The sequence below is a fragment of the Clupea harengus genome, chromosome 16 (assembly GCF_900700415.2).
Source record: "Clupea harengus chromosome 16, Ch_v2.0.2, whole genome shotgun sequence".
In the NCBI taxonomy this organism is placed as follows: domain Eukaryota; kingdom Metazoa; phylum Chordata; class Actinopteri; order Clupeiformes; family Clupeidae; genus Clupea; species Clupea harengus.
The window spans coordinates 503139-529229 of record NC_045167.1 but is presented as its reverse complement, the minus strand read 5'-3'; the positions used below and the strand labels follow the sequence as shown (position 1 = coordinate 529229).

The window sequence follows — 26091 nt, the reverse complement described above, 5'->3', positions numbered from 1 at the left end:
GCCTGCTGTTAAGAATGAGCTGCTTAGCTCTCAGGCATGAAACATTAGCTGCTGTAACTCTGGGACAATGCAGGGTACATCTAAGAATACATTGTGACCATCATTGTGACCATCATTGCCAGAAACGGCACTCCTTACAAATTCTAACGTAATTTGTGTCACAATTCTGACACAACAGGCGACGAAAATGAAACAAAAGCGGGCCGTGACAACTGAAACAAAACTGTGTTGATATTACAAAGTTTCATTTTTTTAGGCAGCTTATGCTCATAAGTGTAGAGAAGGGGCATCAACAAATAGGCTAATGCAAACATGTCTTAACACATCATGTGTTAACACATCATGTGTTATATTTGTCTGCAGCACCATTTTAATACATAAAATACCTATGTCCTACATATGGGAATCATCTCCTCCCAGAATCTGGTGTGGATGAATCATGTTCCACAAAGAAAGCATATTGAAGGGGCCTACACTTCACAGGCTACAAAGTATACTCAAACCCACTAAACCCATGTGGTTATTTATCCCCAAAAACATATTCCTAAATGTCATGTCTAACACATGAAACTGAAATACCAAGCAATTAAAATAGCCTCACAAACACAACAGAAAAAAAAGAAATATTTACTGAAACACACTATACATTACAGTCCTTATTTGATGTCTCTGACAATCTGAAAGCTTTTGTTTCTTTCTTTGTTGTATGGGGATTTCTACAAAATATGCATTGATCATATATATTGACAGCCTGGCATAACCCACCAGAACAATAAGTAGTTTAGAGTTGGTCAATGCTTTGTCGTTGTTTCACAGAATAGCAGTATCAAGATGTGATGATAGCAAAAGGGGCTAGTAGGCGTCACCGTGGAGATGGGTGTCAGACTGTCTTGAAACAATTGCCTTGAACGTTTCAGTGTTTCACAAAGCCTTGCTTTACCCACCGCTACTTCAAGGTTAGCTTAGAATATCTTACGATAGCTTGCTAACTTGCCAGAGTTACCAAATTAACATTGCCAGCTTTGGCAGCTGAATGCAGTGTGACTGATTACAAAGCAAAACGACAGCAATTAATGCTGTGGCATCTGAACACACACCCATGTGGCCTCAGCAATCAGGAGTTGAAGACGGAATGTGAAGTTTTTTCAGACAGATGTATTGCAGAGTTTAAACAGCAATAGAGATAGTCTCCGGAGATGATCTGACAAATAATACTCGCGCCACTGTATTTGAAAGTTCACCTAACACTCCCACAACAGCCCTGGTTGGCTGAACCCTTCAGCCAATAGAATCCTCGACCTCTCATCTGACCTTAACCAAAAAGAAGGCTATTTCTTATCTCGTGACACACCCACTATTTCCCTTGGATGAACTGGGATCAACCCACTTAATTCAAACACTAACAGTTGTCTTTGTCTCCAAACCTATAATCTAAACTAATTCTCTTAATGCCATATAGATTTCCCTATTCACACAAAAGCATTCCCACATAATTCCCTTCTTTGTGTCCATATGGACACACTATACCATTACTTATAACTATAGAAAATGCACATTATCAATATACTATACAGTATTTTAACACCATTAAATTCCCATTCAACAAAACCAAATTCTAACCTTATCTTAAACATCCAACGCACTTCATCTAACTAAATATTACTAACCCCACACAATAAAACATTCTCGCTAGGGCAAACCTAGACGAGCACACAATAATATTTACAAAAATATACAGAATACAATACAATGAAGATCCTGTCATGTATGCAGTGTTGTGCGTTTGGTGCAGTCTCAATGCATATGAATGTCCTTGGTGTAGCACTATTAATGTCCAAGTTCTGGTGTTCCTGACACCCGAGATGCAATGTCCCTGAACTCACAGGTAAGAGCGAAACTTCCTTTTCTCTATATTTAAATACATCCATACAATTCCTTTTAGCTTAACTTAACTTCACTTAAATCAGTAGTCAAATAATTAACTGAAAGTCCTTCTTATTAACTTAGTTACAACACTGTATCCATGTTATCTGTGTAGTATCTGTGAGTATACTTAACCAAGATATGCATATGTGTCTGTTTGATAGCCCAAATCAAGGGCAGATTTCTTAGCCCAGGCCAAAAAGCAGTGGGCGATAGGGCAACTGCGGAAGCTGAGCAGCTCCAACCCCTCTCGTCCCATGGTGAGTTTTCTGGATATTACACCAGAGGACCAGGATGAGGAGGATGCAGGCACTGCTGCCCCCCCCTGTGCAGCCTGTTGCACCTGCTGCTGGCGCTTCCCAGCCTGGCTGCCCTGGCTGTAGTGCACTTCAAGCAGAGGCCAACCATCTCAAACGGGCCCTGGCTGTAGTGCACTTCAAGCAGAGGCCAACCATCTCAAACGGGCCCTGGCTGTAGTGCACTTCAAGCAGAGGCCAACCATCTCAAACGGGCCCTGGCTGTAGTGCACTTCAAGCAGAGGCCAACCATCTCAAACGGGCCCTGGCTGTAGTGCACTTCAAGCAGAGGCCAACCATCTCAAACGGGCCCTGGTGATCACGATGGCCAGGATGAGCAAGTTCAAGCTACAGCGGAGGCGCTTTGAGCGGGCGACGCCGGCCGATGACTTGATGCCAAAGCCATCTTAGCCAAAATCTAGTACATACTCGTTGATACGCCTGTGGTCTCTTAACCCTCCTATTATGTTTGGGGTCAATTTGATGCCCATTCAATGTTTAACGTCTCTAAATAAATGGTTGACATCATTTGTTTTTGCTTCATATTAAATTACTTTTACTAATGTAATGGGGACAACTGGGTAAACACAAAATTGGGCTATCTTAAAAGACCGATCGAAAACAACGCTTTTTTTAGGTACCAGACCGGGCAGTAACACCAATTTATGTTGCACCCTTAAACAGACATGACTCCATCTTTCATTTGGCAACTTTATTCTTTTCAGTCGATCGTTGGAATTTTTACAAAGCATCTGTCATATATATGTCTATGGTAGTGACAATACAAACTGGTGCGAGCGCTCAGTGATGACATCATCATCACCTTTGAACCCCGACCTCTAGACACCCACATCCATAGATATATATATATATAAAGGCCTTTATATATATCTATGCCCACATCAATCAGAACCGTACCCAGGATATTAACAAAACCAAAACACAATATATCTCCTCCAGACTGCCCAAATCTACTTTAGACTACCCCGATGTAAATTATAACCATGCAAACTATCAAATACATCTAGGTCGCAACACTAACGTGCCGATGTTAGAAAGTTGTCTGACAGACGCCTTGCAAATCGCATCAATCATTATTGCTAGTTACAATAACCGTGTTATCAGATAGTACAGTGTCTATCAGGGCCGGCTCTAGCCCCCCCCCCCCCCCCCCCCCCACCCCCACACACACACACAATACTTAACATCACTGAAGAGACATATATTAACTTAACTGCTTTACTTTGCATAGCAGTTTTTTCACCCACTTATAATTATACTATTCTACATTGCAGTTCAACAATAAATGGTGCATGGACAACAAACATCAGAATAGTTTCAGAACATTTAATTGTTTTATTATTTTAAATAATGTATTACATACTCAAAGTTAGGATTAAATTAACTCCATAAACTGTGCAAAACCATAAACTGTGCAAAATACTCTTAAGCACCTGTAAGGACATTTAAGCAAATTATGACCCTCTATACCCTAACTATACCCTCTACAAACAAAAGTGCTTTTATGGATACTGTACGTACCACTACAAAATTAAAAGATTAAAGTTCTTAGTAGTTATATCCCCATCTCAAATAATAGAAGATGAACAGTTGTTTCTGGCATTTCTATTCACCTTCAAAAGTATTGTTTTTCCTTGAATATACAAGCCAGCTTCTCTTGATTTGCTCCCCATTTACTAATTTCCGGTAGAAGTGGTTGTGGTGGCACTTCTCCCATCATCTCTTTTTGGAAATGTAAAGTCTGGACTGGTCTGGTCCTCTGCAAACTAACTCTGTCCTTACCGCATCACAGAGGGCTGGCCAGTCAGCAGGATCTATAGGTTCTCCCTGGATATCAGAAATTGCGGAGGGTGAGGTGTCTGCAGGCGGCAGTGTAGTTTCACTGGTGCCCTGAGTGCTTGATGTGGTCCTGGATGTCCCTTCACCTTCACCTGTATTTCAAGCATATTGTATAGCCAGACAAGCGGGTGTTTAATATAATAAGTGAAATGATCATGAATGTGGTTTGAACTTCTTTAAGAAAACAAGGCTATTGTATTTAATACATGCTAACATGTTTCTATTGTACTTTAAAGTATGGATGTGGCTTGAATAAATACTATTAAATAGACTCACCTGATGCAGGCTGGCCTGTGTGTTACTGGCCCCTTGAGTACTACTGGATGTCCCTTCTCCTGCAGCTGTATTTAAACAGAGTTCATCCATGCTGTTCGTTACACAATTGCATTTGGTCATTTCTATCATCCTACCACATTGTTGCATTGCACAAATACATTTTATCTGACCATGTAACTTAGTAGATAAATTACAATTACTGCCACCACTGCTACAAGGCTAAATAACACTAGGCTACTGATTACAATTAGTAGTATTAATGTGATTATGAAAGTAATAATTGCTAATAATAATAACAATAACAAAAACAGCAACAATAGTACTAGTTGTGTAGGCTACTTACAAAGTTCAGAGGGAGGCGAATCAGGCGTCCTTTCTCCAGCAGGTGCCGGCCTCTCCAAAAATTGCCTGAGTGCATCTGGCCAATTTAAAACAAAAATAAAAATTAAAAACAAAACAAAAAACACCTATGCATTTTTGTATATTCCTGGGGAGGAACTGTACAGAAGGGTGAACACCACCACTATCCCCAAAATGGTTACTGTGTGTGTATGCACCTGCTAGTTGTGAATTCACTAAACAGAACTTATGCCATTTATAATGAATGTAGACAGCAACTGTACTTTTCATAACTAGCATACGTTATCCAGATGCTGGTCTTTTGACATTTACATGTATGTTATCAGTGAAGTTACGTTTGCTAGTAATAGCCTACATAGCAAATTAGCAAAGTAACAGTCGATAGCTAGCTATAGCTAGCCTAAGTGACAGCAATGAAACGTCCAATATTAGTTGATGCACAATCAGTGACGTGCGGTGAGGTTCGTGGCTGGTGAGGCACTGACTCTTTCAGAGTCAAATTTACAAATACATAAACCCAATAGAGTATCTAAGATCACCATTCAATTGGCAGCTTTCACATTGACTACTGGTTGTTTTTCATATCAGCATTCTTTACACACACATAGGTAAGGTGCATACAGTAGGCAGCTGCTAGCTTGTGATGAACTCATGTGTAAATATTATGCACTCATGAATATGAACTCGTGAATATGAACTCTTAATTACGAGTTGCACAAGCACCCTGAGGGTTTCTACCTTTTCCCATTATAATTTTAAGAGTTAAATCGAGGAGACTATAACCTCAGCTAGATAACCAGCTAATTAACTAACGTAGCAACAGGATAACCATTGCAACCAGGAAACACAACTTACCTACAATTTAAGTTTAATTTCTCAAAATCAGCTCACCAATAAAAACCAGTCTTGGGTTCAAAGTGATCACAACCACTTGTGTGATGTTAAATGGCTTCACATAGACATAAAACAATCCCAAGAGAAATAATGGGAAATCAACGGAGCTGCCGCTGTAAGTTCAAAACTAAATGTATTCTTGAGGTTCCAAACATGTTCAAAGCAATTTGGCTTTGAATGTGAGAAGTCGATCAAGTTATCTTCTGTCCGGTCGTTTGAAGCATACCTTTTAGCTCCGACATTGGTCTCCCATTATTGATCACTTCAAGTTTTGATTGAAAGTCCAGTTTTGAGAAATGTTTTAGCTTAGCAATAGAATCTTCCATTTTCGCAGTCAGGGTCAAAGTGTAGAAGAAAGGGCAACGGCAGAACCAGCATAAACCCGACCGATGGGCTCTCGCACGCCCCCTTCATTGAGGCAGAGGTAATGTGTGCCTCACCTACATGATTTTTCAATGCGTTTTGAGCTGAGCTCAAAGGTTCTACGCATGCACACGCATGCGCAAAACCCAGTTTGGAGCGATTGCGCAACTACCTCCCCTGTCTCCCATAGACAATATACGGTGCCTCCCCCTGACCGCACGTCCCTTGTTTTCTCCCGTCTATTTGAACAGGACATGCGCAAATTCAGCGAGTTTGATTATAAAAATGCTCGAAATGATTGGAATCATGCAGAAATTACATCTATACCCAGATCAGTAGAGAAATATTAATATTTATTTAATGTTATCATTATTAGTTTTTTACTTTTCACAATGACTGCCTCCCCTGACCGCACGTCCGTGGTTCGTCGGGGTTGTGTAGTTGTCAGGGCACGGCTACTTGCTACTTTTCTAGCTCTGTTGAGTTGATTAGGCCTACTTCCGATAGACTTTTCAAAGCTGGTCAAGTGTGTAGCTTAGGCCTACTGCTACATCGCAGTGCAGGCCAGCCATGGGATTGTAGCCTACTAAACTAACATTCTGTGACAATTTGTTCAGAATAGGTTGGTGGCTACAATCTGCTTTTGAATATGTATGCTATATTGCTAGTTGGACAATATTTATCTATCATATAGGTGTCATTTTAAAGCTTAATTTAGATCTTTTTTGTAGGCCTAATGCAACGCTTCTTATGAGGTTAAAAGAATTCATCTGAAGTAAATTTTTAATAGCCAACTCTTGAATGTGCTTTGATAAAGAAGATTGGATGAGAAGAAAGGTTGTTTATGTCAAACAATGTCAGAGTACGTCTGAAATGCCAGGTTTAATTTTGGCTGGTCATTTTTTTCATCTACCAGCCATTTTGGCTGGTAAGCCAAAAAGTTAATTTCGAGCCCTAACCCTAACCTATATCATGTTCAGCATAAAAATACTGCAATATGATTTTCGGTTCATATCATTTCCGTTAACATTAATAGCTAAAAAAACGTGTGGTACAGATAGAGAATGGTTAACAGAAATAAGTGACTGGCCAATACACTGCAAACACCACAGCAACAACTACTGTGTGAAGATGAACAGAATAAACTAACAGTGCATCATTCATCAAGACTGGAATTTTCCTTACCTCTTTGCTGGAGATGAAGGTCATGAACACATCATCGCTGACTGTTGTAGGATGTGGATAACGTTGTGATTTTTGTAAGCCTTCTTTGACTTTACAGTCCTCTATCCTCCTCCCTCACACTCTATTTTCTCTCCTTTCAAATGTTCCCTCTTCACTCTCTCTTTATTTCGCCGAAGTGTCAGGACACTGTAAGATATATTCTGTCCATTTACTACTCGTCCAGCAGGGGTCAGCATACTACTGCAATTTAGATGTAGACAGCAGGGCGGACACAAATGAAACGGCGCTTTGTTTCCATAGAACAGGGTTATTGACTTCGCTGCTATAACGCCATTCGACTACATGATCTGACATAGTGAGTTTGAGCAACAGAGATTTGCGTAATTTGCGAAATGTCGCCAGAGACTGGCTGGCCGTGCAGAAGCATTGACGTCCACCAAGATGATGCTTCATAGCTAGGGACAGAGATTTAAGGGATTAAAAACTCGTCGAGAGAAAGCGTTGGGTACCAGGGAGATGCTAAATAATCCTAGGATGACAGACGAGGCAAAGTACCCAGGATTCTGTCTAAATGGCCGACATCAGGATTCACGAGAGGCTCTGAATGAATAGGACAATCGTGCAGTTATCTCAAAACAATAGCTTATGGCAAAACGACATTTAGAGAAGATAACCTGGTAGACCTATGCATATGCAACGGTATCGGTTAGGCTACAGGATGGATATAGGAAGGCACGTTATACACTGGTAGTGTGTTTTCTGTTTTACGATAGTGGTGGAACGTATACATGCGTTGGATTGACGGCCTGTCGCCTCTCGCCTGAACATATTTGTGTGTTTGGCTGTATGAGAAGACGCAATGATGTTTATGAAATGCCATAGAAGCAAACTGTCGGTGTGGGCCGCTCTGTGTGTTTTGGTATTGTGCTGGCTTTACATTTTCCCCGTCTATAGACTTCCAAGCGATAAAGACATAGTGGAAGAGGTCCTAGGACAGGGGAAAGTGTGGACTAAAAATCAGACGGGGATTGATATGTACAGGTAGGCCCATTTCACTTTAAATTTGAGCAATTTAATGTATGTTAATACTACATGACCAATTAAATTATTAGGCTAAGTATGTTAGCCTAAGTAATATGCCATTGATAAGGCCTATTTTACACCACAGGCTGGTCTACTGTGACGCGTGGCACAGTTTTGGTCGACTAGCTGATGGTCCATCACATGAAATGAAATGAAATTCATATTGGTATCGATGGGTACAATAGGCTACATAAGGCTATGGTGCCTTAGTCGCCCATCATAAAAGCACGTAATAGGTTCACTGATGTTTTACTAGCCAATTAGTATAGGCAATAAAGGAGAACAAAAATGCACTAATGACAATTAATATTAACCAAATACATGGAGTAACCGCTAGATGTAGCCTGGTCATGCTATTAAGACGGTCTATTGTTAGCGTACTAATCTCAATCTTGTTGGGATAGTCGTATTAGAACGTTAGAACGAGCAGTGCGATGTGGTTAAGTGTATTAAGATAGTGCGCAAATCAGCAAATGTGTGTTTAACCTAGGTCTATGTGATACTTTTCTGAAAATGGGTCATGGAAGCAAAGCTTGCGGATGTTGTGTGAAAATGAATCACTACATTTTTGTCAGTACCCCTCCCCACATGGCAAAAGGCCAGTGGAACACTGTCAGCCCACTCGAGTCAGAGCTGGCGGTCCGCTGCTCCTTGACTCATCGGTTCACCGCTCGGTCCGCTGCTGAGTTATAGAGACACATGGCCCGCCGTGTTGCCACTCGCTTTTTTCTTTACTCATTAATACTTCTTATTTCGTAACCGTTAACATTTTTATAGATGTTACCAGTTCATAAGTGTTAAATTGACAACGTCGGTTTTCACGTTGAGAGCCTTGTAGTGCCATGAACGTATTGCTTATATTTTAAAAAGGCTATATGCCAAGCATATGATATAGAAATGATGGGAATTGCTAATAAAGTCTAACCTAAAACTTCGGAATCTCTTATCAAATTAATTAATTTAATTATTGTATACAATATCACTCAATTTCTTCATTGCAAGAAAGTGCAACAAACGTTTGACATATAAGTAAGTGGTATATAAGTGACAAACTTCTCAGTAACCATGTATGTGATGGCCCACAGTGAGTTTTATATGGGCAGAGTCATAGAGTTCCCATAGATCCTGCACATGCTCTCATTGTCAACTAGCACATGCGAGCAAGTATAATGCCCTTGTGGGCCATTATGGGTTGAGTGAGGGTACCCCCGTTAGGCCCAGTGGACAGAGATTTCACAAGGGCCCATTGATAAGCTTCCAGCGAAGGCCCTAAAGTGTGGGCCCAATGAGGGGAGTTCACAGGGGAACTCCTTGGACTTTATGCCCACATTTAGTAAGGTGGACCGAGAAAGGTCATTTTTATTGGTGTACCTTTTTGTTCTAATTTTGTTCTTATTGTCATTAAACGTAATTGGTGCTAACTGGGATGAATCTGGCTTCAATAAGGCAAGGTATAAGGCAAGTTTATTTATAAAGCACAATTCATAAACACTGGTAATTGGAAGTGCTGTACAAATGAAGAACACAAAAATAAGAGATACCAAAAGGTAAAGTTTTTATTAGAACAGTTAAAAGATTTAAAAGGAAGAATGTCAGTAGTGTCAGCTTTCAAATGTGGACCGATTAGTTTTCAGTATTGTGACTTCTAGCAATTAACCAAGATAATCCAGGCCCTGTTAAACACTTTTTAGGCAAAATGGAGCACAGAAACACATAACAATGAAAGCAACTAAACAGCACTATCTGCAACACACAGCAAAAAACAGCAGCATGTTAACAAGGACTTATTAAAAGCATAACACATTTAAAAGGTTACATTTTCCATAATTGATGGACAGGAGGCATCATAATACTAGTCCCGTGGGATCTGACATGACTTTGGCTCAGAGTTTAAAGAACATGACTGCAGGTTGAAATAAAGTATGGTATATGGTATGTTAAATAGTTTGTTTGATAATTAAATTGATTTAATGTGATTAGTAAATAAAAAAATGATGATAATACATACACTGATTTACTGTTAAGGGGTAGTAGGAACAGTACTCAGTTTAGTACTTTTTCAGCACAGAATGGAAAATGATGTTAAAAGGCATCTTTATCCTCCAGAGATAATCCCCTCCTTTGCTCAAGAAGGCACCTGGGAGCCTATTGTAAATGAAAATGCTATCAAAAGCATTGATGAATGTAGTGCAGTGGTGTGCCAAGTAAGTGGGTTTACTGTTATACAAATCGCCTCAAATGTGACACCGATCACCGGAACTAGAGAAAGGTGACGGTCATTTTCTACAGTTTCTTTATAGTGATTGAGGTAAGCAGACACAGGTGTTTCTCTGTATGGATCAGTGATCGAGGTAAACAGACACAGGTGTTTCTCTGTATGGATCAGTTATTGAGGTAAGCAGACACAGGTGTTTCTCTGTATGGATCAGTGATCGAGGTAAGCAGACACAGGTGTTTCTCTGTAGGATCAGTTATTGAGGTAAGCAGACACAGGTGTTTCTCTGTATGGATCAGTGATCGAGGTAAGCAGACACAGGTGTTTCTCTGTAGGGATCAGTTATTGAGGTAAGCAGACACAGGTGTTTCTCTGTAGGGATCAGTTATTGAGGTAAGCAGACACAGGTGTTTCTCTGTATGGATCAGTTATTGAGGTAAGCAGACACAGGTGTTTCTCTGTAGGATCAGTTATTGAGGTAAGCAGACACAGGTGTTTCTCTGTATGGATCAGTTATTGAGGTAAGCAGACACAGGTGTTTCTCTGTATGGATCAGTGATCGAGGTAAGCAGACACAGGTGTTTCTCTGTAGGATCAGTTATTGAGGTAAGCAGACACAGGTGTTTCTCTGTAGGGATCAGTTATTGAGGTAAGCAGACACAGGTGTTTCTCTGTAGGGATCAGTTATTGAGGTAAGCAGACACAGGTGTTTCTCTGTAGGGATCAGTTATTGAGGTAAGCAGACACAGGTGTTTCTCTGTATGGATCAGTGATCGAGGTAAACAGACACAGGTGTTTCTCTGTAGGGATCAGTTATTGAGGTAAGCAGACACAGGTGTTTCTCTGTATGGATCAGTTATTGGGGTAAGCAGACACAGGTGTTTCTCTGTAGGGATCAGTTATTGAGGTAAGCAGACACAGGTGTTTCTCTGTAGGGATCAGTTATTGAGGTAAGCAGACACAGGTGTTTCTCTGTAGGGATCAGTTATTGAGGTAAGCAGACACAGGTGTTTCTCTGTATGGATCAGTTATTGAGGTAAGCAGACACAGGTGTTTCTCTGTATGGATCAGTTATTGGGGTAAGCAGACACAGGTGTTTCTCTGTAGGGATCAGTTATTGAGGTAAGCAGACACAGGTGTTTCTCTGTATGGATCAGTTATTGAGGTAAGCAGACACAGGTATTTCTCTGTATGGATCAGTTATTGAGGTAAGCAGACACAGGTGTTTCTCTGTATGGATCAGTTATTGGGGTAAGCAGACACAGGTGTTTCTCTGTAGGGATCAGTGATTGAGGTAAGCAGACACAGGTGTTTCTCTGTAGGGATCAGTTATTGAGGTAAGCAGACACAGGTGTTTCTCTGTAGGGATCAGTGATCGAGGTAAGCAGACACAGGTGTTTCTCTGTAGGGATCCTTTCCATGTTGTCTGACCCTTATAAGAACATTTATGAGCATGTCAGTGGCGAAAAGAAGCAGTCCACTTTGATGCAAATGCTTGCCTCAAACGATTTCATTGTATAGCCATTTTGCGGTTACATTTTAGGTGACACTATCGGAAAATAGGGCCCAGGTAAAACAATTCTGAATCCTGAAAACGCGAGTCCATGCGTGTCTCCGTCCGCTGTATTATGCGAATAAAAAAGGGAATCATCAAGGGAAGAGTTGTGAACAGCTATGGAAACAAAACGTTCAGAAAAACCTGATAAAATTGCAACTAATGCCAATTTATGAGAATGAGTCCGATTTTCATCAACCTTAGTCACATTATACTCTATGCGAATAGGAAGTTAATCCACCCCCCTCTAGCGAATCAACTTTTATTTGCATTAAAAGATTTTATGAATAAGATTTTCTTATTCAAATGGTCAAAATGCACACAAAAAAGTTGGATGAAAACCCAGCCTATCATTCTTCACATCAGATCGGTCTAGTGAAACTTTTTTAAGCAAAGGAGTAACCTGAGCCTGTTTGAATGATGAAGGAAAGTTTTCCAAACTGAGTGAAGCACTGACTACATGGGTGATGGCAGGTAAAATTGTAGGCAAGATAGACTGGAAAAGGGTGGTTGGAATGGGGTCCACAGGACATGTTGTAGGACTACTACGTTAAAGAAGGGGGCGAGGAGGCGTTCAGCAATCGGAAGAGTTGGTAGTTTGATCCCGACTCCTCCTCAGTGTCCTTGTGTCCTTGAGCAAGACACACACACACACACACACACACACTCCTTGAGCAAGACACTGAACCCCCAACCGCTCCCGATGTGCAGGTTGGGACCTTAGATAGCAGAATCTGTCCTATGAAGCGCTTTGAGTGCAATCTTCCTCACTGAGAGAAGAGAATGAATGAATTCAACAGTGCTCCAATATCCAGCCAACTTAATACTCACTTAGGAGGATTATGGCTGCAACTTTAAAGTCATCAGCAGAGAGGGAGGTAACTGATGACAGGGGTGGAGGGTTAAGGAGATTCTAGAAAATAGAAAATAGTTTTGTACTTTCTGTGGCATTGCCAACCTTTTCTTGGTACAATGCCTTTTTGGAGGCTGTGATTGTGGAAGAAAAAGGCAGATAACAGAGGCTGATAGTTACCCAGATCAAGGCAAGTTTATTTATGTAGCACATTTTAACACTGAGGCAATTCAATGTGCTTTACATAAATACAAACAAAAGGAACAAGTGAAGACAAAGAAAAGAACATAATAGTAGAAGAGCATACAAAATAAAAGGTTAAGAACATTATGAATAGATAAAGTAAACAATAGGGACAAAGGACAAAGTACATAAAATAGAAAAAAAAACATTGAGGACTCTTGTGGAATACTAAATAGAGAACCATTGAGTGATAGTACAAACAGTATCCATAATAGATTCAGTAATCAAGCCTGATAGACGTGTTCAGATTAAGGCCTCGGCCCAGAGCCATGCCCTGGGCTCGAGCCTTGAAATAGCCCAGCCAATCTTTTTTGGAACACCGAATAGAGAACCATTGGGCAACAACACGAATGGAATCCCCAATAGAGAACCATAGGGCAACAACACGAATGGAATCCCCAATAGAGAACCATAGGGCAGTAACACGAATGGAATCCCCAATAGAGAACCATAGGGCAACAACACGAATGGAATCCCCAATAGGGCCGTTTTCAGAGAAAGGCCCAGGATACAGTTCAGCATTATGCGGTTTACAAAAAGCATCTGGGAACAGTCTTAAATGTAGCTTTGATACGCTCTACAGTAAGTAATTAGACTTAGTCTCTCCTCACTTCACCCAAATAAGCCCTTGTTTACCTTTATTCAGCTGAAGGACATTTTTAGACATCCAGCAGTTCATTTGGTCTATGCATTGATGAAAAGAGTGTAGGGGACCATAGGCATTAGGTGGGAGGGCTGAGTACAATTGGGGATCATCAGCATAGCTATCGTATTGTCTTTAATGATTTGTCCAAGCGGGAGCATAAAAAGGTGAATAATAGAGGCCCCAGGATCGACTCCTGGGGGACACCACAGTGCAAGGGTGTTGGTGTTGATGGTTGGTAGTTTCCAATGGCAACAAAGAAGCTCCTGTCTTTTAAGTATGATCTGAGCCACTTGATAACTGTACCTGACAAACCAAGGAATATGTAGTAGTTATATGATTAACAGTGTCAAAGGCGGCACTGAGGTCCAATAACAGTAGGACTGATGTTTTGCCTGTATCGGTATTGAGGTGTATATAATTTAAAACCTTTATGACCGCTGTTTTAGTGCTGTGATTAGCACCGAAACCTGACTGGAAGTTATCAAAATAGGCATTTGACATCACGAAGATGGTTAGTTGATTAAATGTCCTTTTCAATGACTTTGATAACAATGGGGGATGTTTGATATGGGCCGGTAGTTGTTCAATATGGAAAGATCTAGATTCCTCTTTTCAAGTAGGGGCTTTATAACAGCTGTTTTTACTTAGGAAATGTGCCGGACAGCAATGTTACATTTAAAATATTAAGCACGTCTGCTACTAAGAAGTGAAAAAACAATATAAAAACTTGGTAGGCAGCCTATATAAGCTGCATGTGGAGGAGTTGAGATTCTGTACTGTTTTTTTCTCAGAGTTTCATTGTCATCAAGTTCAGTTCCCTTCTGTTTGTTGCTGGCAATTCCAGTTGTTGAGTTCCAGTCATTAGGGACTAGAAAGCCTGTTCCACCTCCACCATATAAACGAAAGGTGTGGGAAAAGGCATAATTCATTATCAGCGTTGCAGGTGTGTGCAAGTGTGTTCCAGCCTGAACAGGGGAATACAGAGATAGAACAAATACTGCCATGTGTGTCCAGTGAATTAGCCATTTAAGATGAATGAACTGAGGTGAGGCATACATCAGTGAGGCCTTACAGCCTTATAGAAAATCAAAGAATATGATTAAAAAGAAACAAATGTCAAGTATGACATTTTCCTTTTATTTTTTATTTTATATCTCTATAACGCATACATGTGGGCCTTGTGCAATTTTTTTCCATGAGGAGTGGGGATACCCAAAGGCAGCCTCTGCACGCTACAAACTACAAGTTCATTTGGTCTTTGACTCTAAAGGGCAATGCACATGGAACTCGGTCTTTGACTCTAAAGGGCAAAGCTCATGGAACTAGCAGAGACTCTTTTTTGTTTCCACATTGAAGCCTGTGTGGTTCCATTCTGGATAGTGCCAAGATGAAAGGTTAGGCTAAAAACAGATTGCTTGAAGGTCTCATTTCCATTTTCTGACTGTTTCAGATGTGGCTTCCTTCATTATATATATTATGGACTGTCAAAACCTAATAGCATTCTACCATTTTAGCGTCTCTCGAAAATTATTAATAGGCTATGACAAATATATAAACCGTGTTTCTTTTATACAGGAAACTGATCACAGAATGCTGTGAGCCGAGGGAGATGTTTGCACTTACAAAGGAGAATTCCCCAATTGGCAAGGTCCTGTGGTATGATGGTGAACTGTACCACTCTCGCACAGTCAACAATGACACCTACCCACTCTTTGTAAAGGTATATATTACTTTCATATATCACACAATCACTCTCACACTGCTTTAAGTGGTATAAATGTCAATTTGTTTTGGATTTTAAGATCTGCAGACATGCATTGGCCAATTAACTGGCAACTGGTTCTTGGCCAGTCAGGTTGCCAATAGTTCTTCTTATATGAACGATGTACTGGATTTATGCCAACACCCTATATTTGTATGTATATGGGCCATTCTACCGAATTGGTGCAAAGTGTGGTCCCACTACAAGAAAAACTATTTACAAAACAATTAAGTATTCAGACATAGATATTTACTAAGAATATGTTATGGTCTATTTAAACCCAAGACATTAAATGAGATAGGAATAAGCTAAATATATACGAAATCATCATTTATAGGGTACTTTCTATTGGGAAGTAGCTGTCCCCAACCCTGGCATCTAAATTTCAATTTCCGTAAATAACACTTTTTAGATTTTTTTCAATCGTCTAATTTCAAAGATATTTATGATTAAGTTTAAACAGAACTTGGAAGATTTTGATTTATTGGGGGTTTAATTTAAAAAAAAAAAACTATACTCAAAAAATCATGTCCATAGTTTTCATGTCACTACCGAAACACAGGAGTTTTAGTCCATTGGCTGAGCCTGTTTTTTAGCCACACCCCTGCATTTATAACCAGGCAGTGATACTGCATCCCTGTCCCTCATGGCTGAATGGTAAGTAGCTAGATCCCATACTTTTGATATAAATGTGTTCCAAAGTCTGAAAAACAGTGTGTAACCTTAAGAATTGTCACTACCGAACACCTTTTTTTCTTTAATTAAGTAAACTTTTTGGGGTTTTATGCAAAGTATTATGTTTGTTTGTGTGTACACTCTTCAAAGATTTGTTTGCTAGCCATGTGCTTGCTAGAATTATTTATTTATGCTCAAATTTAGCTAGAATTGTCACTACCGAAACATTCACTACCGAAACAGTCCCTACCAAAACATATGGTAAAGTTTCGGTAGTGACATGATCGTTTCGGTAGTGACAAAATGGAATGGTAAGTAGTTCAATCCCATCATTTTGAAATAAATGTGTTATGTGGACTAAATGTTAAAGATGTAGATAATGCTGATTTCTATCTGAAATTGTTCAGGAGAGAAAGAATCATAAGACACCAAAATGCCAAAAGAAAAAAGTGGAGCAGAGAGGCTGAGAGAATACCGACAAAGAGTGAGGGATGACCCAGTGAAACACCAAGAATATTTAAGGAAGGAAAGAGAAAGAAATAAGAAACGAAAGGAAGAAGGAAAGTTGAAATGTATCAGTGATTTATCCAACAGGGAGCAAAAGAAGGTCAGAAAATCAACAACTGGAGAATACAAGCTTTTCATTATATTTGCCTCTCAGTGCTTTCCTTATGAATGATGTGTTGTGCATGCAATACAAGTAGGACTCTGTCTGTAGACTGTATATTGCGTGTGGTGGAGCGCCTCTTACATGTGGTGGATGGCATGGGGTCAGATGTCAGCATTCCTCCCTCCCTCCCTCCCTCCCTCTCTCTCTTCTGTTTTCCCAGTGCCTCCCCCAGTCTGTTCTGTGGAGTCAGCCTCTTTCACTAGGGGTGGGAGATTGAGATGATGATGATGATGAAGGGGTGGGGGGCTGGGGGGATGGTATTCCTGGTGAATAATGAGGACAGCTGTGTCTGCTGGATCACTTGCTAAAGCACTGTCCTGCATAGCCCAGACACTTGTCAAATCACATGATGTGTATGTTTTACATCGGTATCTGCATGTTGGGAGAGAAGATTTAGTTTTAATGTATATGTGAGTGTGTAGCTCAGTTGTAGCGCCTGAAATGGAGGCAGACCAAGTTTGAGGTTCCATCTGTTTCAAGGGACAGATTGCCACAACAAGCAATTCATTCATTCATTTCCCTACAGGCCACACAATAGTATTCAGTATTCAGAGAATGTTTAATGATACATTTATATTATATGATCTCTAAGCATTTACCCCAAATCTGGCAATGTCTGTAATCTGAATCTGTGTGTGTATCGGTTTGTAATTTAATTAACTTAACAATAATATTGGTAATTGCGTTTGTGTTGCTAGGAGACACCACTGAAGCTGCCCCTTAAAAGGTGTGCTGTGGTAGGCAATGGAGGGGTCCTGAAGAACAGTGGCTGTGGCAGGGACATCGACCAGGCAGACTTTGTCTTTCGGTAAAATGGGCAGTCTACTACTTTATACTGTCTGTTTACCTTTTCTGAAATTTGTATACTTACTGTATACAATTGCATGCAAAGGACATACCAAGTGAAAATAAATAAATACAAGTGAATCTTTAAATATTAGAATTTCTTCAAATGTTTATGTTAGCCCCAGTGCAGTGATTCATAATATTTACCGTAATTACAAAAAGTCTTCATCTGGATTTGTAACTTACACATGCACTACGAAAAAAAACAAGAGCACATGTAGCCAAACACTTGGAGCTACTACAATATTCATAAATACAGGGTTGCACATAAAACACCTCTACTAACGGGGTCCATACACATTCGCTCTATATTTCAAACATGAGACCCATTGTCCTTAGGATGTGGTGGAAGTCTGGGGGAAATGAAAAACACTAACACACCCATCAAACATTGACATGTTTCTTACCAACTTGCAAGTGGAGACTCAAAGACATACATTACATAGTTTGCTTCCAAAACTCAAAGAGAGAGGTTCTGTCCCATGTGAGGAAAGGGAGAGAAGCAGAAAGAGAGAAGAGAGGGAGAAGAGAGAGAGAGAAGAGAGGGAGAGAAGAGAGGGGGAGAGAAGCTGTAAGAGAGAAGAGAGAGGAGAGAGAAGGGAGAGAGAGAGAGAGAGAGAGAGAGAGAGAGAGAGAAGAGAGGGAGAGAAGAGAGGGAGAGAAGAGAGAGAGAGAAGAGAGGGAGAGAGAGAGAGAAGAGAGGGAGAGAAGAGAGGGAGAAAAGAGAGGGAGAGAAGAGTGAAGAGAGAAGAGAGGGAGAGAAAGCTGTAAGAGAGAAGATTTTGTAAAATTAAAAATTTGAGAGGTCAGGTCAAATTCTTCAAATGGGTGTTTTCTTTTGATACGGTGTGATGTTTCTGGAAATTAATTTACCAGCCACTCATATTTTTCACCAGCCACCATTTCGTAATCGCACTTTTGCTCAAAAAACAAAACAAACTTCTACACATTTTCCCATAAAAAGGATTCATGTAATAGTCATTCATTCATTCATTCGTTCATTTATTAAAGTTTTTCATTTTCTCTCCCTCACACCACACACCACACACTCCACACAGAACACTTCAAATAGAACAGAAACAGAACAGAACCATAAGGGACTGAGCCCAAATCATACTTCTAAATAGACTGTTTCAATGCATTTGTCTTGCATGTGAGGGCTACACATTACAAGAGTTGGAGGGGGAAGAAAGGAAGATTTGGTTTACAATGTAGGCTACCTCCAATTAATGTTTCCAAGCATCTTTTCTTGTTGAGTCTAAATGGTTCTCAATTGAGCTTCAGTGCGCTTAAATGCCCAAGATGGGCAGCTGGAGGAATCTAACCTCCTACATACTATTAAGTAAGGGATAATGCATAGTCCACCGGTCATTATAGAAAATAAATCCCATTCTGAATTGGATTTATGAATTTATGAATTGTTCGGTAATGATACATTATCCTGCTTACTATACGGTTACTTGCTAAAGCGATAAAAGACCTCTCTTTTATAAATGATTCTGTTGCTGTTTCATGGTTTCCGCTAAGTAGTATAGTATAGTATAGTAATAGTTCTTCATGCAAACAGTGGTTCTGGGTGTGCAATGCATTACTTGCTGACTGAGTTACAATGAATTTCTGTTACAAGAAGTGAACAGACTACTACTACTGAATTATTGATTATTGACTTAGAAGCACAAAACCCGTGGCCAATGGCAGTGGTCATAACTTTCTTTCAGTGTTCATTATCAAGAAATATCAGGCCTCTGAACGTTCATGACTTGCACACCAGTCTCACTTACATACATTCAAAATATTTTAAAATGTAATCTTTTATACCAGAAAGGTACAGTCAAAAACAGAGAAGTCACAGATTCTGTTCTGGCAGTATCAGGCGCAAATGAAGCCTTGGTAATGGCCGAGTGGGGCTGAACGATTCTGCAAGCCACTGTGCGTTTCCACTATTTACTACAGGAACACATTCCCTAATATCTTATGTCGCTAGCTTTACTACAGGAACACATTCCCTAATATCTTATGTCGCTAGCTTTACTACAGGAACACATTCCCTAATATCTTATGTCGCTAGCTTTACTACAGGAACACATTCCCTAATATCTTATGTCGCTAGCTTTCATGCATGTTTTTTAGGCCTGTCTGTGTTAAATAATGTAAAGGCCACGGCAAAAAAATACACTTTGCCTGTTTGCTAACTGTGCTGGACAGTTATCAATTCAACACAAAATATGTAAACACAAGTGTACCCATTCCACAAAGGCTTTGCATTACTCTAGCTGTCCTGCGCATGTGTGTGCATGAATGTAAAGAGCAATTCTGCTCAAACCCCTGTAGGTGAAACCGGGGTTATTACATTAAGTTAATTAAATCAGTCTCATAAAATTTAATAATCATTAAATTTAGTATTTAATATTTTATAATCAAATTACTAAACAATGGAAGGTTCTAGTTGTATCACTATGCTACAATCTATGTATGGTATCACAATACTAAAGTACTACAATATCACTACACAGTCTATAACACTTCATGAAACAACTAGAAAAGTGAAGCATTTGAATACTTGATGGCGGAAAAATGGCTTCAGTTAATAGTGGAAACAATAACAGGCAAGACAATTGTTTAAGTATAATATAAACAATTTATTAAAAGTAATAAACGGTGATTAACGTATATCAAATCAGGTATAATCACAATACACTGGAGTAACAAAACGAGCAAGGCACAAAGGAGTTGTGAATGAGGTACTCTGTTTCAGCAAGCAGAGAGGGTGCGTTTGCTTCCTGTGTGTCTGTGTGTGGTGGTGTGTGAGCGGATGCGTGCGTGTGTGAGCGGTGCGTGTGTGGGGATGCGCAGTCAATCGTGTCTCAGAATAGTCACCGATGCGGCTGCGGGTCCGAGACAGGAAACTTTAGTTGCTTAGGCGCAACTTTAGTTGGGGGGAGGTACACGAGTATGAATGCCTAGAACAAGGATTTGCCTTAAGGACAAATCCTGGTTGGCCTTAATTCAAATACTAAGATCTTCGACAACACTGAGTTGCAATGTGTGCGTGTATATGTTCGTGGGTGATGCAAAAGGAGTTAGAGAGAGAGAGAGAAAGAGATAGAAGATAGTGCATGCACAATCTATCTAATTAACTAGCAAAAGAACTAAGCAAGATTATAACGGTCAAAGACCGGGTAGCTTGTGAAATTACAGTTTGCATTTAGATCTTAACGAAATCAAATAACAAAGTTATCACACAGATTAAAACATACATGTAAAACTAAATTCTGCCCAGATATCGCCTTACTTCGATCGCTCTTGCGTGGCGACCAAGATGTTTTCTGCGGTTTCCTTGGAGCAGCGGGAACGCAGGCGCGTGAAATGCCGGGTTTCTTCCTTCTTAATCAGTCCGTCGACTGGACTCTGGTACGGCCTGGTGAGGTCGGGATGAGTCGTGAAGGGATGAAGAATTCTTTCCGTCGACTTGAATAGCAGGGAGGAGGGATCCGGTCGCCTTCTCCTATTCAATAAACTGCGGGGCTGCAGTGTGTTATATCGATACTCAGGTTTTTAACTAGCGATTTCAAAATAGATTAGAACTTTGATCAGAAGTCCTATAAGCTATGAGTCGTCGTGTCGTCCTTTGTCCTGGTGAAGGGTCATCTGTAGGGAGGGTGTCTCTATAAGATGGATGGACTTCACTGCAGCGAATCCAAACGAGAGAGACCGAGTTTTGGGTTTGCCGCTGTGATAAAGGGCAAAAACGCGTCACCAGTTTTATGACCTTGATTGCGGCCAATACCGAGTCAATGAAAGGTAGATAAGGAATGGAAGGTGATAAGGGACCTCTGGGTAATGTAGTCTATGGTTAGACCACCTACACCCCTCTCTTCCAAAGTGCTCTATGTGCACGTTATCAACGCATCATGATGTAACAGTGAAAATGATCCTTTCTTGGTCAGAATGGCAGTAATTTCACGACTGAATTAACCGAGGTTTATACATTGGTTTTGTAAACGTTCTGCAGCCCTGCGGTTAATACTTTTTCAGCACATTAATGGGGCTTCTCTCCTCCTCTCCTGTGTAAACAAGCATACCAATTCTCTTTTCTCAATTCAACCTTTCTCTTGCCCAAATGGTCAGCACATCGGAGATAACTCCTTCTTTCACCCCCTCGAGCCTCGCCTGCAGCTCATTGCCTTCGTCCTTTTTTCTTTTTGATAGCTACCACCACATGCCAACAATGAAAAGCCCTGTAAACGCTGCACTCTCTCTCTCTCTCTCTCTCTCTCTCATACGCACACAAAATGCATGCATGCTAAGTAGTGTGAAGTACATCTGCTGCTTGAATAAAACACATGCTTGTGGTTAATACACAGGTTTGTGTATAAAACTAGACTTGCATTTCGTGAAAGGAAATACAAGTGCATGCAAAGTGACAGTTAAAATGTCTAAATACTGTAAATATGAAGCAGAAGATCAGGACATTTAAGGCCTGCACAGAGGGACACAAGGGAAGGAAGGCAAAAATGGTAACGGTCATTCGGAATCCCAATTTGATTTAGTTTTCTGAACAGTTCCACCCCTAGTGGTGAGGGAACTACAGTACACCCCTAATGGTAACGGAACTATAGTACACCCCTAGTGGTAACGGAACTACAGTACACCCCTAATGGTAACGGAACTACAGTACACCCCTAATGGTAATAGAACTACAGTACACCCCTAGTGTAATGGAACTACAGTACCCCTAGTGGTAATGGAACTACAGTACACCCCTAGTGGTAACGGAACTACAGTACACCCCTAATGGTAATAGAACTACAGTACACCCCTAGTGGTGATGGAACTACAGTACACCCCTAATGGTAATGGAAGCCACGCAGAACTGCATTCTGGATGATCAGATGATTTACACCTGCTTGGAATTTTTTCTGGTGTGAAGGTGCATACAGTAAACATAAAAACATAGAAACACAATAAGTACTACACATAACATAAAAACACAAATAAGTACTACACATAAGAAAAGTACTACACATAAGAACCAAAAAAACCACAATATATACGATACAAATATATAAACAATGAATATAAAAAAGTAAAGTGGAAAGTGGAGTGCAAAAAGCAAAACAGGAGTGCAATGTGAATGAGCAACGTGCAATGTAATGTGTGTTAATGTAACATTAAGTGATCTTATTAACCATTCTACGCCTACTATTTATGTGAAATTGCATTTTTTACATGTTGGTAAATCTTACATTGATTATTTTACTTATAGTCTCTCTGTAATATATTTCCCTAGATGCAATCTGCCTCCGCTTACCAAAGAGTATACAGCAGATGTTGGGACGAAAACTCATCTGGTGACGGCAAATCCCAGCATCATTGAGAAGAGGTAAAAGCTTCTGCGCTGTTATGGTGCTCATGTTTATGGAATAAACACTGAAGGTGCATAGGCTCCCATAGAGTTTTGATTTTTGATCTGTTTTGAGCACATAGACACCAACCTTGGTAGATGGACTTGAGACAATGTACGGGGGGAGTACAATTTCACAGGGCACTGAAATGACAAACATATTCGGTTCATACTTCATAATTGATCTTTTCTAATTGGAATTATGATTCTTGTTTTAAATGACTCATTGGGTGACCTTGAGGTCTACACATCAACAAACAATTGCCCTATTTTACCACTAGGGGCGCACTGTGATAATCAAAGAAATGCATTATTGCTAATAATGCTTGATGTGTTTAGCTGAGAATGGTGATTCCTCTGTTGTTTTGGATGATCCTGTTAACCTGTCATGTCCATATAATTACTGTGGATACCATTTGAGTTTTGAGAAATACTGTTCTGTCCACTACAATTATTCATGGCTCTTGGTTTGAGTGCCTCACATCATGCAGTGATGGTCTCAGAGAAGTTCTGTTAAATTGAAATGTACTCTATATATTGTTCTGTTGTTATGTATATATTTTTGGACAAAAGCTGCTAAATACTTACACTATAAACGTATTATTGGTTACTAGTGGTACTGTTAAACAGTTTTTTTTTTTTTAGAGGGAATTTAGAACTAGACATGTAGAACAATTTTGAGCTCAATCAATTACACTGATTTCAAATGATGAGCCAACATTTGTTTGGCACTGATATTTCGATCTCAACCAAAATGATGATTCAGATGGAACATCAACATGCTAATGTTGTCTTGCTCTCTGGGTCATGACATAGAAGGACACGTGGCGCTAGGAACCAGGAAACGATGTCAGTGATGGCATCCGCTAGTACAGTATAGCTAATAGGCTCCACTGAATATATAGAGATAGAAATGATGCATTGCAGGAAGAGCACAATGGTAGTGATTTCCAAATCTGCCCCTCAGTCTCCTCCCAGATTCCTGCTAGATAACCATTTATAGTGATAAAATGGAGCTTAGCGTGGAACCGTAAAACAAACCTCTATATACCCCATACTACATAACCATTTATAGTGATACAATGGCACTTAGAGTGGAACCGTAACAGACCTCCATATACCCCATGCTACATATAATGATGCCTTGTGAGTTGTATTTCTGACGATGTGTCCTCGCTCTTCACAGGTATCAGAACCTCCTGTGGTCACGCAGGACATTTGTGGAAAGCATGAAGGCGTACGGATCCAGCTACGTCTACATGTCTGCTTTCTCCATGAAGCCAGGGACTGAACCATCTCTGAGAGCCTATTATACTCTGAGCGACGCCTTTTCAAACCAAACTGTGCTTTTTGCCAACCCAGACTTCCTGAAGAGCGTGGGGAAGTTCTGGAAGAGGCGTGGTGTGCATGCCAAGCGTCTTTCCACGGGGCTGTTTCTGGTGAGCTTGGCACTAGGTTTGTGTGATGAAGTGATGGTCTACGGCTTCTGGCCATTCGCTGAGGACCTAAACCAGCAGCCTGTTAGCCACCATTACTATGACAATATCCTTCCCTACTCTGGCTTCCACGCAATGCCTGAAGAGTTCCTGCAACTCTGGAACCTGCACAAGACTGGCACCTTGCGTTTGCACATAGGTCAGTGCGCTGAAATAGACTGAGAAACCGCTATCAGAATAAGCCTTCTCATTAGCTCTCCTTTTCAATCGATTCATCTGCAACCTCAAACAAATATTACTCCTTTCATGGCGCTCAAACCCCACACTCAAACAGACATTCAAAAAATCAGATTTACCATCACCCGAAGGACAAATGCACTCTGCCTCCTTCCCAGTGTGTATGACAAGATCTTAAGTAACAGAGATCGTGTCTCTAATCAGTCCATCTCCTCCTGCTACTTTATGGAATGAATGGGGTGGTGACACACTGTCCCACCACTGCTGCAGTCCACTAGCAGAATCAGGGCCACATATAGGAGAGAGCCAGAACTTTAAGTTAGACATTAAGTTAAGGGATATACCTTGTCAAATAAAATACCCAGGGCTGCCACTTTCAGTTACATTAGTAAGTGAGAACTCCGTGAGAAGTGAGAGATTACACAGGCATATAACGATAGCTATATAGTTCAGGTATTTAGCAGACACTTTTGTCCAAAGCGACTTCCAAAACATTAGATAAAAAAACAGAAAACCCAACTATGAAAAAATTAAGCAATTATACTTAATAATAGCAAAACTAAGATTATACTTAAAGAGTATGCCTCAAGCAAATTAACTTTTTATACATTAAAAATGTGAGTTTTTACATGTTTTTTGAATGTACCAAGGCTGTCGCTGGTCTAGGTCACCACGAACAGAGAGAAAGTCTTAACTGTAAAGACAGCAGACGCTCATCAGAGGAGCGAAGTGGTCAAGAGGGGGAATAGAGCTGAATCATAGCATTTAAATAGGTTTGGGCCAAACCAGTGGCTGTATAGGCGAGTGAGAGATTTCAATGTATTTCTAGCAGCTACAGGGAGCCATTGAGCAGCCTTGGTGTTGCACCAGTTCGGTCTTATGTGGGTTGAGGCTTCAGCACTTTGTGTGACGAGAGTTTAAATACACAGTGGACTTGAAATGCATTGAAAAAAAGAAAGCATGCACCTTTTGCATGTGTGTGTACTTTAAGCCTCCTCATCCCACCCACATTGAGGCCACATTCACCGTCATTGTTTCTCGACGTGTGTGTGTTAATACACGTCTCTCTACACAGACTCAGGCCAGTGCTGGATTGGACACAGTTCAAATGCAGAGGGTAAACACAGAATAGAGTGGAATATCTATCAGTATTTCTTATGTTGGTACAACTTAAAGTATTGCATACAACTTAAAGTGTTGGTACAACTTAAAGTATTGCTACAACTTAAAGTATTGCTACAACTTAAGTATTGCTACAACTTAAAGTATTGGTACAACTTAAGTGTTGGTACAATTAAAGTATTGCTAC

The 26091-nt window shown here is 40.3% G+C and overlaps 1 protein-coding gene across 1 annotated transcript; it reads left to right on the top strand.

Moving 5' to 3' along the window:
* The first annotated feature begins 7397 nt into the window (after nucleotides 1-7397).
* Nucleotides 7398-24888, top strand: st8sia1 (ST8 alpha-N-acetyl-neuraminide alpha-2,8-sialyltransferase 1). Its single transcript, XM_012815551.3, has 5 exons — nucleotides 7398-8198; nucleotides 15328-15472; nucleotides 17558-17667; nucleotides 22996-23088; nucleotides 24296-24888. The coding sequence occupies exons 1-5, from the start codon at nucleotides 8017-8019 to the stop codon at nucleotides 24765-24767; spliced, it is 1002 nt and encodes a 333-aa protein (XP_012671005.1). The 5' UTR covers nucleotides 7398-8016; the 3' UTR covers nucleotides 24768-24888.
* The last annotated feature ends 1203 nt before the right edge of the window (nucleotides 24889-26091 follow it).

What these genes read in the sequence shown, in the direction of transcription:
- st8sia1 (XM_012815551.3), top strand. Translation starts at nt 8,017, where the DNA reads ATGATGTTTATGAAATGCCATAGAAGCAAACTGTCGGTGTGGGCCGCT. An exon ending in CCTACCCACTCTTTGTAAAG is followed by an intron (nt 15,473 to 17,557) that starts GTATATATTACT and finishes TTGTGTTGCTAG; the next exon opens with GAGACACCACTGAAGCTGCC. An exon ending in CAGGCAGACTTTGTCTTTCG is followed by an intron (nt 17,668 to 22,995) that starts GTAAAATGGGCA and finishes ATATTTCCCTAG; the next exon opens with ATGCAATCTGCCTCCGCTTA.